The 14,951-nt window shown below is 44.1% G+C and overlaps 1 protein-coding gene across 2 annotated transcripts in view; it reads right to left on the bottom strand.

The window, feature by feature from the left end:
* The window catches only part of APLP1 (amyloid beta precursor like protein 1), a 246,138-nt gene that overhangs the window by 100,594 nt on the left and 130,593 nt on the right, over positions 1–14,951 (bottom strand). For both annotated transcript variants that reach the window (XM_078655396.1, XM_078655397.1), the window contains exon 3: positions 8,003–8,132. In XM_078655396.1, coding sequence (XP_078511522.1) covers positions 8,003–8,132 — 130 coding nt within the window. The remainder of the gene's footprint in view (positions 1–8,002; positions 8,133–14,951) is intronic.

The following is a 14,951-nucleotide window of genomic DNA, read 5'->3' as shown; positions in this document are numbered from 1 at the left end:
CTTTTGAGACCTACCTACCTACCTTTTTGAGACATAAGACGGGTGATTTTTTTTTAATGTAGCGGAAGGTAGCGCACTGTAATTTGCAGATAGCACACTTTCCATTGAAATAGCAACTATTATGCACAAATATGCACTTGTATTGATACAAATATATAACGCATGAATGAAAAAGTGTGGAAGTCGGGTTTCTATGAATATTTGTCATTTGTGCATCACCAAGTAAAGTGTCTTGATTTGTTTTGATTCTATTAAAATCTCTGTTTCCACCAAACTACAGAATTACAAATAAAAATTCTTCATTTTTGCTTTCCTACCTGTTGAATGCATATAGTTCATTTAGAGGTAAGTACATTTTGTTGTATGCAACACACAAATGACATTCTACATCCTTTCCTTTCACACTTCCTGTACTCCAGGAAGATTGTCACATAACTCACTTTAAAAACTCCTCCCACTTTGCAGTCAGAGAAAGAAAAAATAGCAGCAATTCCCATGTAAAAAAGAATAAGCGGCAATTTGACATTGTCCGCTGTCTTTGAAGCACCACAAACGAGAAAAGATACACACAGAAATAAAAGGCATCTTTATATAATTCTTGGACATTCCCAAACCACCAAAAATCAGCTTGCGACCCACCAGTAGATTACCACCTACAGCTTGGGAAACCCTGTTGTATACAAGTATTTTTTTTACACCTAATCTCGGATTACAATAATAGGCAGAGCTTCCGCTGTTGGTTGCTATCTACGACAAATACATAAATACATGCATATCCATATACAGAGGAATGTTGGGTCAGCTCTGTTCTGTCATTGGTCTGCTCGAGTGTCATCAACTTTCTGCTTCCTCTTTTGATAGTGTACAGCATCGTACAGTGGGTTAGCCCACTTGAGTTGTTGGCTGTATTGCTTGTTATGTGGCATTTTCCAGATCACATGCACATCCACCAGAAAACAATCTTTATCCTTGTTATTGCATCCCTCCACACCACACAAGGGGGTGCAAGGGCGACACCACATCCAAGTCAGATTTATCAAGCAATGCAAGGCCGCCTTGTGCGGCCCTGAATGGCTTGATAAATCTAGAGCAACGCAACTGAAATTACTGAGTTGCGTTACTCTGCGCCAAGGAGGTGTCCCGTGAGTGGAGCATGGGCGTTCCCACACATCCACCCATGGATTTTGGTGCATTGCCAGATTTACCATTACTGGTAGGCCTGGGAATGTATAAAAATGCTTGGCTTCCCCAGGTGAGGAGTAACAATGAGAAATATCGTGGTTTCTACTAGTTTGTAACACTTTCTATGTGTGCTGAATTATGCAGCACACACAGTGCTGCATAATTCAGAGGATTGTTTTTGTGCAGGAAGGTGCCCCTTCCTACACACAAAACAATTCTGCTTACAATGCAGGCGCCCTTGCACCATGGAGCAAGGGTGCCTGCATCGGTGTAAGGTAGCCAAGAGTATGCCAGCGTATGGAAAAGATAGGACTACACTGTAAGATGTTAAATACGTCGCATTCCTGCCATTTCATGCAGGGCAACACAGCAAGGTGGCTTGCTGCGTAGTAAAAACTGATCAATGTGTCCCTAAGTATGCTTTTGTGATGGTGGGTAAGTCCTTTAATTCCATTTTTTTCTCCTTCGATAGGATCAGTTTCATTTCTGTACTTCTTCATTTTAGAAGAACAACTGAAATGACAATGCATAAGTGACTGATGGTAGAAGTGCTTTTCCTTGCACCTCTTTTTCATGCAAAATGCATTCTCGCATCCAGAGTGCACAAGAGGATGCATTCATGCTAAAATACAGTGCTGAATGCTCATTTTGCATAGTTACACATAGTTTTCCCACAAAGTTGTGTAATTATGCAAAAACAAATGATGCTGAAGGCACTGCATGTGGCAGGGTTGCCTGTAGGTCAGGCCCTACATACAACCCTGTGGGTGGCCATCTGCCCAGCCGTGCATAGCCTTTGGCCATGCGGTGTGCAGTTGACGCAGACCTGCATCCAACTTCACGGGGCAGCTCATACTCTGCCCAAAATTGGGGTGGTCCACAGTGTCTGGCCTGCCCCAAGGGACACCCACCCCGCTAGATCTTTTATTTTATTTGATTGTTTTTAGATCCTGTTGGACACTTGAATCCCCCCCCCCCCCAAAAAAAAAAAAATGGTCCAGGATGTCATGGTCTCCCTACCCTGCCCAATTATACATAAGTATCTTATTTTCAGGACAGGGAATGAATCCCTAAGTCCTGTAAGGGCAGCCGCAACATTTCTCTTCATATTTTGACCAGCCAGAACTTGAGCTCCCACAGAACTTGTGGGAATTAGGTAGCTGAAGGGGGGAAAAACATATACAAACATACATACATATATATACACATACAGACATACATACAGACATACAGACATATATTAAATTTAGTGCAATTCCATTCAGTTTCTTTGGCTGTAGCACTGTTCAAAATCCCCATAGAAATTGTATGGGGAAATTGTTTTGGGATCCCCGCCATCCCCACCCCTCATTTTTCTCAGCCTCTGCCTGACAGATCACCCTAAAACTTTCCAGGAAGGAACTTAGGTGCTAAACTTTTGTTGGAAAGTTTTGTGAGGATTTGTCAAATGGTGCCACAGTTATTCCTGAAACAAAAAACAAGCGAGTAGCAGCACAGGCCAAGGGTGACGGCCCCCTCCGGAAAAGAAAAGCAAGCGGGTTGATGCTGTGGTTAAGAAGGTTGCAGTACATGCTGCGCACCCATAGTGCATTGCCAATTCTGTAGGCCTTCGCTTCCCCCACTACGACAGAGCACAGGAAGGTGTGGAAGGGGAGTTATTCCATAAGGGGAAGCTAATCTCTAAAGCCACTATCCACGGCTGTTACTTGCCTCTCAAACTCCCCGAACACACAAATCCTGTCTGGGGGAGCCTTCAGGGCTTTTCCCGTGCTGGGAAGAAATCATCTCCAACCGGTGGGTTCTTACCCACTTCTACTACCAGGAACTCACCTCAACACCAACAAATATCTCACACCACAAACACACCTTTGACGCACCCATCTGCAAGGTCACCATAGAGCCAGTACCATTACAGCCTGACAGCAAGGGGTTCACTCTCTATAATTTTTAGTCCCCAAAAAGGATGGGTCCCTAAGACCATGCAAGGCCTCTGGCCCCTCAACAAGTACATTCTCTCAGAACACTTCTGCTTGATTACTCTGCAGGATGTCATCCCGTAACTGCAGCAATGTGACTTCGTGACTGCACTCGATCTGACACTCGCCAAGGTCACTATTTCCCTTCATCATAGTTTGGGATTTACCATAAATCCCAGCAGATTCCATCTCAAGCTCCTTCAGATTCAGCTCTTCCTTGGGGCCTTTCTCAACTCAGGCAAAGTGTACCCCAGTCAACCCAGAGTGCAGGCATTCAGGGAGTGCCAGCTCTTTTTCAGCTAGATTGTCTACTCACATGCATCCTCTTCAACAGTGCCTATTGGCACAATAGTCATAGATGGAGGGTCAGTAGGAAGACCTAGTGTTGATGCGGACCGTCACCCATCACTCTTCACTGGCCTTTCATGTACCCCATTGCGCAGGTGCCCATCACCCCAAATGCTTCACTTTCAGGAAAGGGAGAGCATTTCCAATACTCCGGTTTAGCTTACATTTCCATATGCAGCTGTAATAGCTTATATGCAGATCAGGGAACACTCTTCATTGTGTAAAATCCCTGACATCAAGGCTTTTATGGAAGGGCTCAAACAGGGCACCCCACCTAGAGTTCCCCCTTCCCCGGTCCATTACACACATGCGCACAGTCTTCACGATTGCCTGTTGTGGGTGGATCCACATATTTTATATGTGACCTCTTGTTTCCTCCCCCCTACAAATTACACGTAGAGATGCCACTGTGTGCTAATGCGATCATGATCTTATTATTAAACCCAGTAACAACATTATTTATGTAGTGCACCCAATATATTCTGAATTGTTGCGTTCAGAGATTGTTTTGCATGGTTTTCCCAGAGACCATGAAAAAAGTTTATCTTGATTATATTTTTAGACCGAAGGAGTTTGGGAAGAACACAGATGACGTGGTGGTTTGTCTATTATTATATTGAGCTGACCTTTAGTGATTACTCTGTACTATATCTGGGTCGACTGAGAAGGATCGAGGCAGTAAGAGGATTCTATAAATTCAGATAGGTGCTTATTGATATGTTTTCTACCAGTTTGCTCTGTAGGGGGAGGAGAGAGATGGGCAATAGTTGGTTACATCGTCAGAAGGGGCTTTGAGATTTTTTCTAATGGGGACAATCTGTGCCACTTTCCACTCCTGAGGGAGTCTGCCATCCTTCATGGAGCTATTCAAAATTGAGCAGATGGAGGCAGCAAGCTGCTTGGATAGTAGGGAGGTGATTTTGGCAGGACTGAGGTCCAGTGGGGTCCTTGATTTAACTATTTTAGGAGAGATTCTACCTTTTCTGGTGTAAATGTCGGAAAATTCTCTAGAGTTGCAGATTTTGATGTGGATTGAGGATATTCTATTTTCATTTTAATGTCTTTCTGAAGGTCCCTGGATGAGGTGATTGTGCTGTAAATTGTTTCTAATTTCTGGGTGAGATGGGATGCTATGTTGTTTTTGGGGCTTCTTTAGTGTCGCAGGCCTTAGGATTAGTAAAAGTTTTGAATATCTGATAGAGTGTTCTAGGGGTGTTACCTGACTGTTTTAGTTGCGACGCGATAAACATTTTACAGGCAGATTACAGGATTTTGTGATATTGGGTCTGAGCTAGTTTAAATCTTTCTTTGTCTTGAAGATCGTGAGAAGAGCGCCAAAGGCGTTCTAGTTTTTGGCAAAGGCTTTTTTCGGCCCAGAGTTCAGCGGAGTACCATGATGTCTGGCTTCATTTGGCAGATATTGGGCACTGTCATTGAAGGCTGTTAAGCGCTTTTCCACACTTTCGGAATCAAGATTCTGTGGTGGTGTAAACATATCATGAAACTAGTTGGGCATTAGTTTCTGTCTGTACCACCCTTTGGGTTGTGGTTTGGGAATAGTAAGTTCCTTAGTGCCCCTGATTTGATCAATGAATGGTCAGATCAAGTCAAAGGGTGGGTTGCTCCACATAAGATGTTGGGGGAATTTGTTAAAATTAGATCTGGCGTGTGCCCTGCTGTGTCAGTGGGCTCGTCATTGAGCTTAACTAGAACAAGTGTTGACAGGTCAGACAGAAGTGAGGATGCCTCCTGATTGGCAAGGTTTTCGCTATGCACGTTGAAGTCTCCTAAGAGTAAGAAGTTTCAAGTCGAGATGGCATGCGGGGAGATAAATTCCATCAATTGTTTGGCAAAGTTAGAGTGAGGTCCACATACAAGAGCTCCTTTCCAACTGAGTTGAGGGTGTAAGTCAATTCTGAAGACCAAGGTTTCCATGACATCATTGCATAATTGGTCTAAGATGGAAACTCTGATGGGATCTTTATAAATCATGGCTACTCCCACTCCCATCCTGTGTGGTATATCTAATTTTCAAATGTGATACCCGTCTGGAAGAGCCACTGCAATCCTTTCACAGCGATTGGGCAAGAGGTCACACATTAGAGCCATTTGTTTGCAGGCACATCATGTAATTTACAAATTGGTGCTTGTTGATAGAAACAACGGAAAGGGTGTTTGTTTGCATGATGCGATGGCCACAAAAACATTGCTATTGAAGATAGGTACATTGTTTTGATTTGTTTATGAAAACAACATGGGATTTGCAGAAGTGGCATCAAAGTTCAATTGACCCCTTGGTGATACCCAAGGCCTTTGACCAAATTGTAGCAGGATTTTGTTTTGCACTTTGTAGCAGAAGCTAGCACTTGTCGCAGTCAGGAAAGATTCCTGCAGGATATTTTTGGAGTCTGCACATGAGCAGCACCACTAATGCCACCTCCTGCCCCAGATAGATTCCTGCAGCCGCGCTTCTATAAGTCTTCACTAAGTACTCCAAGACTGAGGTGTGATAATCATTAGTATAATGAAAACATGTGCCCTGAAGAAGGCTTAACAATATTAAGAGGGCTGAAATCCTGACAATTGCTCAGATCAACTACTTAGATGATTTACATTGGCTATTTCTACCTTAGAGCAATTGCTGTTCATGACCTTAAGTCAACTACAAAGCCTCAAAGTTTTTTATGTTTACAACAAACATTGCTCATTGGTATACATTTTGTGTCTAACATATATGACATCTTGCACTCTTCTTTCTCCACTTGCTTTTCACACAAGGTTTACATGGAATAAACTCACAACATATGAAGTTAATGCTCTACAGATAAGACAATATATATTATTCAAAAGTTGCAAATATCTTCACTCAGATTGAGGAGGTATGTAGATCTATATGAAATGTATCTGCAGACATTTATGGTAGAACATCTTGAAACACCCCCGCTGCAGCCAGCAATAAATTGAGCCTGGCAGGCAGTAAATTAGTATTTATTGTAATTTTATGCACAGGTTCAGGATGAAGGGTTTCAATTAATGATTTAAGACTAAATGCAAGACTTCACAGACGAGCGCTCAACTATGCTGGATATTACAAAATAAACCCAAACAGTTTATGGTCATTTTGAAATAGGCATATGTCCGTTGAATACTAAACTTTATTAAGCATTAGGACTTTTGCTTTCATAAAGCACCTGTTCATTTATGTTTTTTTAATAACACATTTTATTAGATTTTTGTTATTTTAGGACGCATTGATGTTAAAACGTCCTGGAATTCCTATCTAGAGGTACAGTGTGCCAATATTATCTAACTGTGCCAAGCATTGCTGTCTTTAGTAGAAAGTGTCAATTTACTATATATCTTTCAGTCTATCTTAATCTTGCTTGACCTAAATTATGAAATCAGCATTCATCTATTGTGCCTCCATTTTCGCTCCAGCCTTCAACGATTCTCATCCTTCAAATAGCCAGGTAATTTGGCCAATTCTGAATCCGCCAGTAAAGTTGTCCTATTCTCAGATATTTTAAGTTCTCTCACGCTGGATATAGGTGGTTTATCTGGTTCTTATCTTTTCATTGCATTGTGATGCTTATATTTTGTGTCAACTATTACAAAGACAGGATTTCAAATTGGACTGGATCAACAACTCCTATCAAACTATTCGAGCTCTTTACATATTAAAAAAATGTTTCCGACTTGTGCAGACAAATTCTTTAACAGAATAATTGCAAAAATATTTTCTTCGGAACTAAAGATTCATCGCCAATGGATTCAAACCAGAAGTAAAGGGTTGGAGAGAGTGTTTGCATTAACGGTGAGAAGGAGACGCTCTGGCAAAAATGTGTAGGGGTTGAGCCTACTTAAAACCATGACATGGTTTCAAGTTTAGACAAAAACACTGGGAGACTTAATATTGTACCCAAACTATTCCATCTACGTTTGGCAAATCTTTAAAATCTTTACTGATCTATTCATCTCACCTTCATCCATAGACATTCTCACATAGGCAGATAATGCCACAAATGAAAATCTCCCTCTCTTAGATATAAAATGGCAGCTGCTATCTGTGGCCAAGTACCATTGGAAATTTGCAAAAGTGGTGAAGTCCAAGAATCTGAATTTCTAGCATTTGACGGAAAAAGAGCATTTGGTGGTAATGGACTGTAAGAAGTATAATTACATGGCAGTAAAGGTCTGACTAATAAAAGCAGTTTAAACTGCAGAGAACAATTGAAAGTGTATCTCGCATATTACAGTGAAGCATGAATTGTCTCGTCCACTTTAGTCGCAAGCATGAGGGGTGGCTTGATCAAGATTTGCTTCAAGCACGAAAAGCAAAAACAAGGGCTCTTCTTGATTCACAGGTCCTCCCAGTTGACTGAAACAAGCTATCCAGGGCATGCTGATGTGTGAGGATTCTGAACCCCCTGAATGATACCTTATCCATACTACCCGTTTGACACCCAGGTACCTTCTATACCAGCAGCATTACTCACCCAAACACTTGTATGGGACCACGATATGCTGGCGAACTCTGCACTTTGACCTCCCATTCTTGCACCAGTTGCTGATGGTGACTGGTTGAGCGGACTCAGCCACACTGGTAATCTGGAGGTCAGGATAGACCTAGAGAAGGGAAAAGCAAATTTCAATCAGAATCCGAGAAACCAAGTCAGCCAGAGGAGGAAGAGAGAGAGGTGGGGGTCAACATGGGCATCTTCAGACAGTGGGATACAGAAAAGTAAAACATTTAGGATATGGTATTAGAAAGTGAGAGCGATGCGTGCTGTATGGATGGACATCACAAATGAAACTTAATATCAAAGCGAAAAACACACATTTCCCCTCACCCTTCAATCCCTGGTGAGCAGCAAAGTATGCTTAAAAAACAAGAAAAACTCATCACCTCTCTCCCCACCTGGGACTCCACCAATCCTTTGAATGGGCATCCCATCAATGCTGTAACCAAGGCCCTTCATCATGAAACCTGGGATCATATTGATCCCCTGACCTGGGAACCAAGGGAACCTCAAACCTGGGACCCCCATCAATCCTGGACCGAGAATACTGTTGAGCTGGGACCTCTGACCAGTCAGCCATAAATTGGGTTCTGGGACCCGCAGAAACCTCCAATGAAGGATCCCTAAATCTTTGGACCTAGGAACTCCTGGTCTAAATCTCCTTGCATCTCCTTTAACTATCTCACCAGGAACCTTCAGAACAGAGCTCCAATGGACATTCCGTCTGGGCATCCCTTGAGCCTAATAAGAGCCCAATAAACCTGCCGATCAGGGATATTAAGAGCCCTGCAACCATAAATACACTTGTAATTTAGGAGTAAGAATAGATGTGCAGATTGAAATTATTGTGGATTCAAATACTGTCCTCCATAAAAAGCTTTAACCCATTCGCTGTGGTGCAAATTTCCCCGCTGTGTGGGCGGAATGTACGCGTGCAGAAATCGGACTGCCCCCAGCCGTCCGACGCACACGCCCACGCAGACGGCCGGGGGTCATCTGACGCATTGAAGGCGTTAATGGATGATACACTGATCAGTAATCCATTTTTCAGGACCCTGGTGTATGCAGATATATAACTGATGAAAGCACTTTAAAGGAAGCACAGAGTGCTGTCCTTAACGCATTCAGTTATAACTCGCTCATTCTGAGACTGCTAGATACCTATTAATAATAACTAATAGATACATTTTTCTTGGTGCATTGTTAATAGTTCGGGTTTGGTTGTAAACACACTAATACTGCAGGTCTTTTAGCTTCCTTTAATCGTGCTGTACACTTATCTGGCAAATTAAATTGTCCAAACTTTATTACTTCAGGAACCTGCCTGCTAAGTTGAGACCCTTGGGGTCTTTATGCTGAATTCTCTCCCCCTGCATAGTGAGCAAGTTTGGAAAAGGTGGCAATTTCCACATTTTCTTATCCATGTTAGATGGGAGTTCAGCCCACCACGGTGCTATTAGAACCAGCCTCATGTACGATTCCCCGCACTCGTTGATTGCAAATGACATGTGTGGAATTTGAGAAAAATCGTAAAGTTCTGTAGTCAGCCTTTTTGAGGTAGCGCAGTCCCTTTAGATTAGGATGTGTATACGTAGAGGTGAAGTTTCAGTAATTTGCAACACAAACAAATCTATGTAGGGTATCTCCTATGCATGGTGTATCCAAATATTACAAATATTCTTTTGTCAGATTTAGCACCTCTACCATCCCATTTTGATGGGTAACCCTTAGTGGCACTTTATTTCCCGAATGTTAGCCTTTTGGTCTAGTACCACATTGCTTGTTGAAGCAAAACATGGTCATCTTGTTGTCTGTGTGAATCTGAACCATCATCCTTTGTATCAGGCTTTGAAAAGCCTTCAGTGCCAACTGAGCAGTTCTTAACTCTGGGAATTTGATATGTTGGGCGGCCTCTACGTGTGGCCCACTCTGCATGAGAGGGATTTGTTACTGGGACTGGTTGTTTGAAAGGTCTCCCCTTTCCCTGACTGGCCTTTGTCCGCCACTTTTAAGGGTTTCGCCACGACCACTAGATCTTCCCAGGACCTTGAAGACAGTGCCCATCAGTTTGTAAGAGATTCCAGCATTTGAAGCATGCAGTATTAGATAGTTGAATGCATATTACCATGAATCCCATACATTTCATTACCGTCCTCATTGATAGAGTGACGTCTGGAGACGGTAAAGCCGATCCTGCAATGTCTAGATTCTCTGAGTAGGTGACGTGGACAGTGGGTTTGCAGCATTGAGGTTTGCCTCAGAATGTGTTTTTCATGGGGTTGGTATTTTGAATTATTTGATAATATTGCCTGTGAAATCTAAGTTGCATCAGTAGTTGGATCGGCTTGTTTGTGCTGTCCTACCATAGTTGAAACATATTCCTCTTCAATAGCCTGTCAATCACATGTGGATATACATATATGGTCTGTCTCCTTGGAGGTGCTGCCAACACTACTAGACACACTAGAGCCAACTTGCTTCCTAAAGATAAAGTCCGATGCTTGTGATGCATGGGCCGGTAGTCACAAAGCTGCAAAGAAATCCTTTGGCGGAATTCAATTATTACAATCTACACCATTGCTGCGATTAACATATCTGTCTGGGCTTATCAAGTACATCTTGGAATGACAAAGTGCATTCAAACTGCTAGGCTCCTTGAGTAGAACCTCCTTTGGTACTTCCTTGAGTGGTAGTGACAGGACTCATTCTAGCAAGAGGTGAACATCATCGTCTCACTTGGTGGGAGTCTCTGATGGTACGCGCGGTGAGACTGGACGCGAGGGGACAGCGGTGAGACTGGACGTGAGGGGCCAGCGGTGAGACTGGATGCGAGGGGCCAGCGGTGAGACTGGATGCGAGGGGCCAGCGGTGAGACTGGATGCGAGGGGCCAGCGGTGAGACTGGATGCGAGGGGCCAGCGGTGAGACTGGATGCGAGGGGCCAGCGGTGAGACTGGATGCGAGGGGCCAGCGGTGAGACTGGATGCGAGGGGCCAGCGGTGAGACTGGACGCGAGGGGCCAGCGGTGAGACTGGACGCGAGGGGCCAGCGGTGAGACTGGACATGTGGCGGTGAGACTGGACAGGAGAGGCAAGCAGTGAGACTGGACGGTAGAGGCCAGCGGTGAGAATGGACATGAGAGGTTAGCTCTGAGAATGGACACGAGAGGTTAGCTCTGAGAATGGACACGAGAGGTTAGCTCTGAGAATGGACACGAGAGGCCAGCGGTGAGACTGGACACGAGAGGCCAGCGGTGAGACTGGACACGAGAGGCCAGCAGTAAGACTGGACACAAGAGGCCTGTGGTGAGACTGGACGAGGAGGCCAGCTGTGAGACTGGATGCGGAAGGCCAGCGGTGAGAATGGACATGGGAGGCCAGCTGTGAGACTGGATGGGGAGCCCACTGGCAAAATTTGATATTGAATGTGTGAGGCTAGCAGTGAGACTGGTAGGGGAGGTGCAAATGAAGAGAAAAGCAAGGTAAAAGATGGTAAGGAATAAGAGCTAGGGATGTATTAGAAATGGGGGTCTCTAGTTGGCAATGGTTTGCACCTATGTCTAAATAGGGACCTTCCTTCTAGTCAGGATAATGGGGATACACTTCTGAAATAACCCCTGCTCACCCCCTTGGTAGCTTGGCACAAGCAGTCAGGCTGATCTCAGAGGCCGTGTGTAAAGCATTTGCACATACCCAACAGTAATACAGAGAAAACACTAAAAAAGGACACCACACCAGTTTTAGGAAAATAACCAATATTTATCTCTGTAAACAAGATCAAAACGATAAAACAACAACATAGAGTAATCAAAAATATGCCCTTTGTAAGAATGACTTTAAAATGCAGAACCTTGAAGCTGGTAGCTCCGTCCGGGGCTACCGCAGTGCTGAAAACAACAGAATTCAACAGTTCTGGCTAACCATGTCAGTGGGTACCGGTGTTAGTGTCAGCAGACTCTGTGCAGGCTGGTCATGACAACCATGGCGGTTGCGATGTGAAGCGTAGCGGTACGGCGTGCAGTTCCGTCAAGTCGCCGGGCAGGCAACGGTTCGTGGCGGTTGTCCAGCAGCATCGGGGAGATCAGGGCTGGGGTGCGGAGTGCGGCAGTGCCTTCTGCTGTGCCTTTAGGACCTGAAGCCAGCAGCGGTATTGGTGACGGTGTTGGCTGCTTTCCCCCTCTGCTTCAACTGTAACCCACAGTTTCAGAGGCGGCACCCAGAGGTAAGTGAAATCTTTGTTGTCCCTGAGACTTCGTGAACAGGAGGCAAGTTCTATTTCAAGCCCTTGGAGATACTCAGCAACAAGTGAATACAGTTCAGACCAGTCCTTTCACTGCCCAAGGCAGAAGCAGCATCTGCAGGCCAACCCAGCAAAGCAACAACACAGCAAAGGGGCGGTACTCCTCCTGGCAGCTCTTCCAGCTCTTCTTCTTGGCATGTTCCTTTATCCAAGCAAGTTCTCTGAAGCCCTTTATCACCCTGAGACTCCCACCAGGAGACAAGCGCTACTTCAAGCCCTTGGAGAAAAGTAACAGCAGGATGATGAAAGTACAATCCAGTCCTTTCTCTGCCCAAGACAGAAGCAGCAAGTGTCAGGCCAACACAGCAGAGCATGAAGCAAAGTGGCAGTTCCTCATGACAACTTTTCAAGATCATCTACCTGAAAGGTACCTTAGTTCAGCAGTAGTCTGAAGTTCTGGGGTCTGGGCCCCAATATGTATACTCAGTTTCTCTTCTTTTGTGCAGAGACTGTCTGTACTCAGCCCAAATCAGTTCTGTCCCCTCTGGACCAGCTTCTCGGCAGGAGGTGGAGACAGCAATGCCCAATGCAGACCAGGCCCATTCAGGTGCAAGGGAAATATCCTCCCATCACTATAAATGCAGACCAGGCCTATTCAGGTGCTAGTGAAACTCCTCCTACTACTCTGAATGCAGCCCAGGTCCATTCAGCCCAGCCCTGACTTATCCAGGAAAGGCAAGACACACCTCAACCTCCCCAGTGGCTGTCTACAGTGAATGTATATCCTCAGCCCCTGTCATTCCAAAGCCAGACAGTCAATCCACAACCCAGAAAAGGCACACAGGATGACTAAGCAAGAGAATACTCACTTTCTAAAAGTGGTATTTTCAAACACACAAAATAACAATCATCTTTACTAAAAGTTGAATTTTTACATTCTAAGTTCAGGCATACTAAACTCCATTTCTCCATCTCATCCCAATGAGAAGTTATACTTGTAAGATGTTACAAAGTACCTCCCATTCTATTCTATGAGACAGATAGCCTTTCAATAGTGAAAAATGAAATACACTGTATTTCACTATCAGGACATGTCACACACACCAGTACATGTCCTAACTTTCACATACACTGCACTCTGTCCACAGGGGTATCTTGGGCCTACCTTAGGGGCAACTCACATGAAATAAAAAAGGGGTGGCTTAGGGCCTGGCAAGTGGGTGCACTTGCCAGGTCGACATGGCAGTAAAAACTGCATGTAGGTACTGCAGTGGCAGGTCTGAGAACCCTTTGAAAGGCTGCTTGTGAGGGTGGCACAATCAGTGCTGCAGCCACACAAGCAGCATTTGATTTACAGGCCCTAGCACACACAGTGCATTGTACTAGGGACTTATTAGTAAATCAAATAAGCCAATAACGGAAATACCAATCCATATTAACAATTTACACAGAGAGCATATGCACTTTAGCACTGAATAGCAGTGGGAAAGTGGCCAGAGTTCTAAAACTAACATAAATAGGGTCAAAAACAGAAGGCCAAAAAGCAAAAAGTCTGTGGGTAAACTCGCTGAAAAAACCAAGTCTAACAGGATGTGACAAAGTGATCACAGAAATGAGAGCAGGATGTTGCTATCAAGCAAAGTGGCACCAGGGCTTAGATGTGAAGGGCTCTTTGTACCTCAATGATGGCTCTTTTGGATCAGGGAGTGGGCGAAGGGACTCGAAGCAAGGGAAGGACGCTGGACAGTGGCACCCAGTCTTAGAAATGCAGCGGAGCAGACTGTAAATGAATACAACCAACAGTGTTGTGTAGCATTTTAGAATCCTAGCGTAATTTACCGATTCATGCCCTTATATAGCTATAATTCACATTGCCCTTATATAGGCATAGAAATCATACCCATATTTAGACATAACCCATCCAGTCCAAATACAAACTCGGCTTCAACAGGCAGGGACATCCCCTTGCTTGAATATGGATTTGTCCTAGAAATCATGGAGTTTTCAAAGAACTACCATTCCCTCGTGGTTCTTTGATGACGTTATTATGTCCGACTTTACGTCAAACAAATCACCTTCAAGGTATAAATATGCCTACACTTGCCCTAGCAAACACATGGTGGTTCGGAGAAGCTCGGCTATCTACTTGCCCGACGCAGCTTGCTACAGCAAGTGTCGAAGGAAGCCGACCCTCCAGCTGACGCACTGACAGAGAAACTGCCTTTCTCTCGCTGAGAATCCAGCTCTAGTGTTTCCAAGCTCCCCTCGCGGGGTGTTGGTAAATCGAGTCCCGAGACCGAGCTACCAGACCTCCTTCATTCTAAAACAAAGATATGGAGCTGATTAGACCCTAAGAGAAATCGTGGTTAGATTCTTGGCAAAGACAAACTAAACCTATGCTATACCTCACTTACTTCTTCCCTCGTACTAGACTTAGGTTAGGTACATTGGGGTAGGCGTATTTTAGCAGCACCAGTTGAGTACTTTTAGCCTTTGTTATTTATGTATGTATTTATCTATGGTCTAGGAACCATACAATGCTTTAACAGTATTATTTTATAATACTCTTCTTACTGTACGCATTATACTTTGCAACCAGTATTACGATTGTAGCAGTTCACTTTAGTTGCATGAGTAAGAAGACTGTTCAATAAAACCGTTTTATTGAAAACACCTGTCTTGCTATT

Source organism: Lissotriton helveticus, chromosome 7 (genome assembly GCF_964261635.1).
Source record: "Lissotriton helveticus chromosome 7, aLisHel1.1, whole genome shotgun sequence".
Lineage (NCBI taxonomy): Eukaryota > Metazoa > Chordata > Amphibia > Caudata > Salamandridae > Lissotriton > Lissotriton helveticus.
Note: the sequence above shows the minus strand (reverse complement) of the source record. Positions and strands in the feature narration are given on the sequence as shown.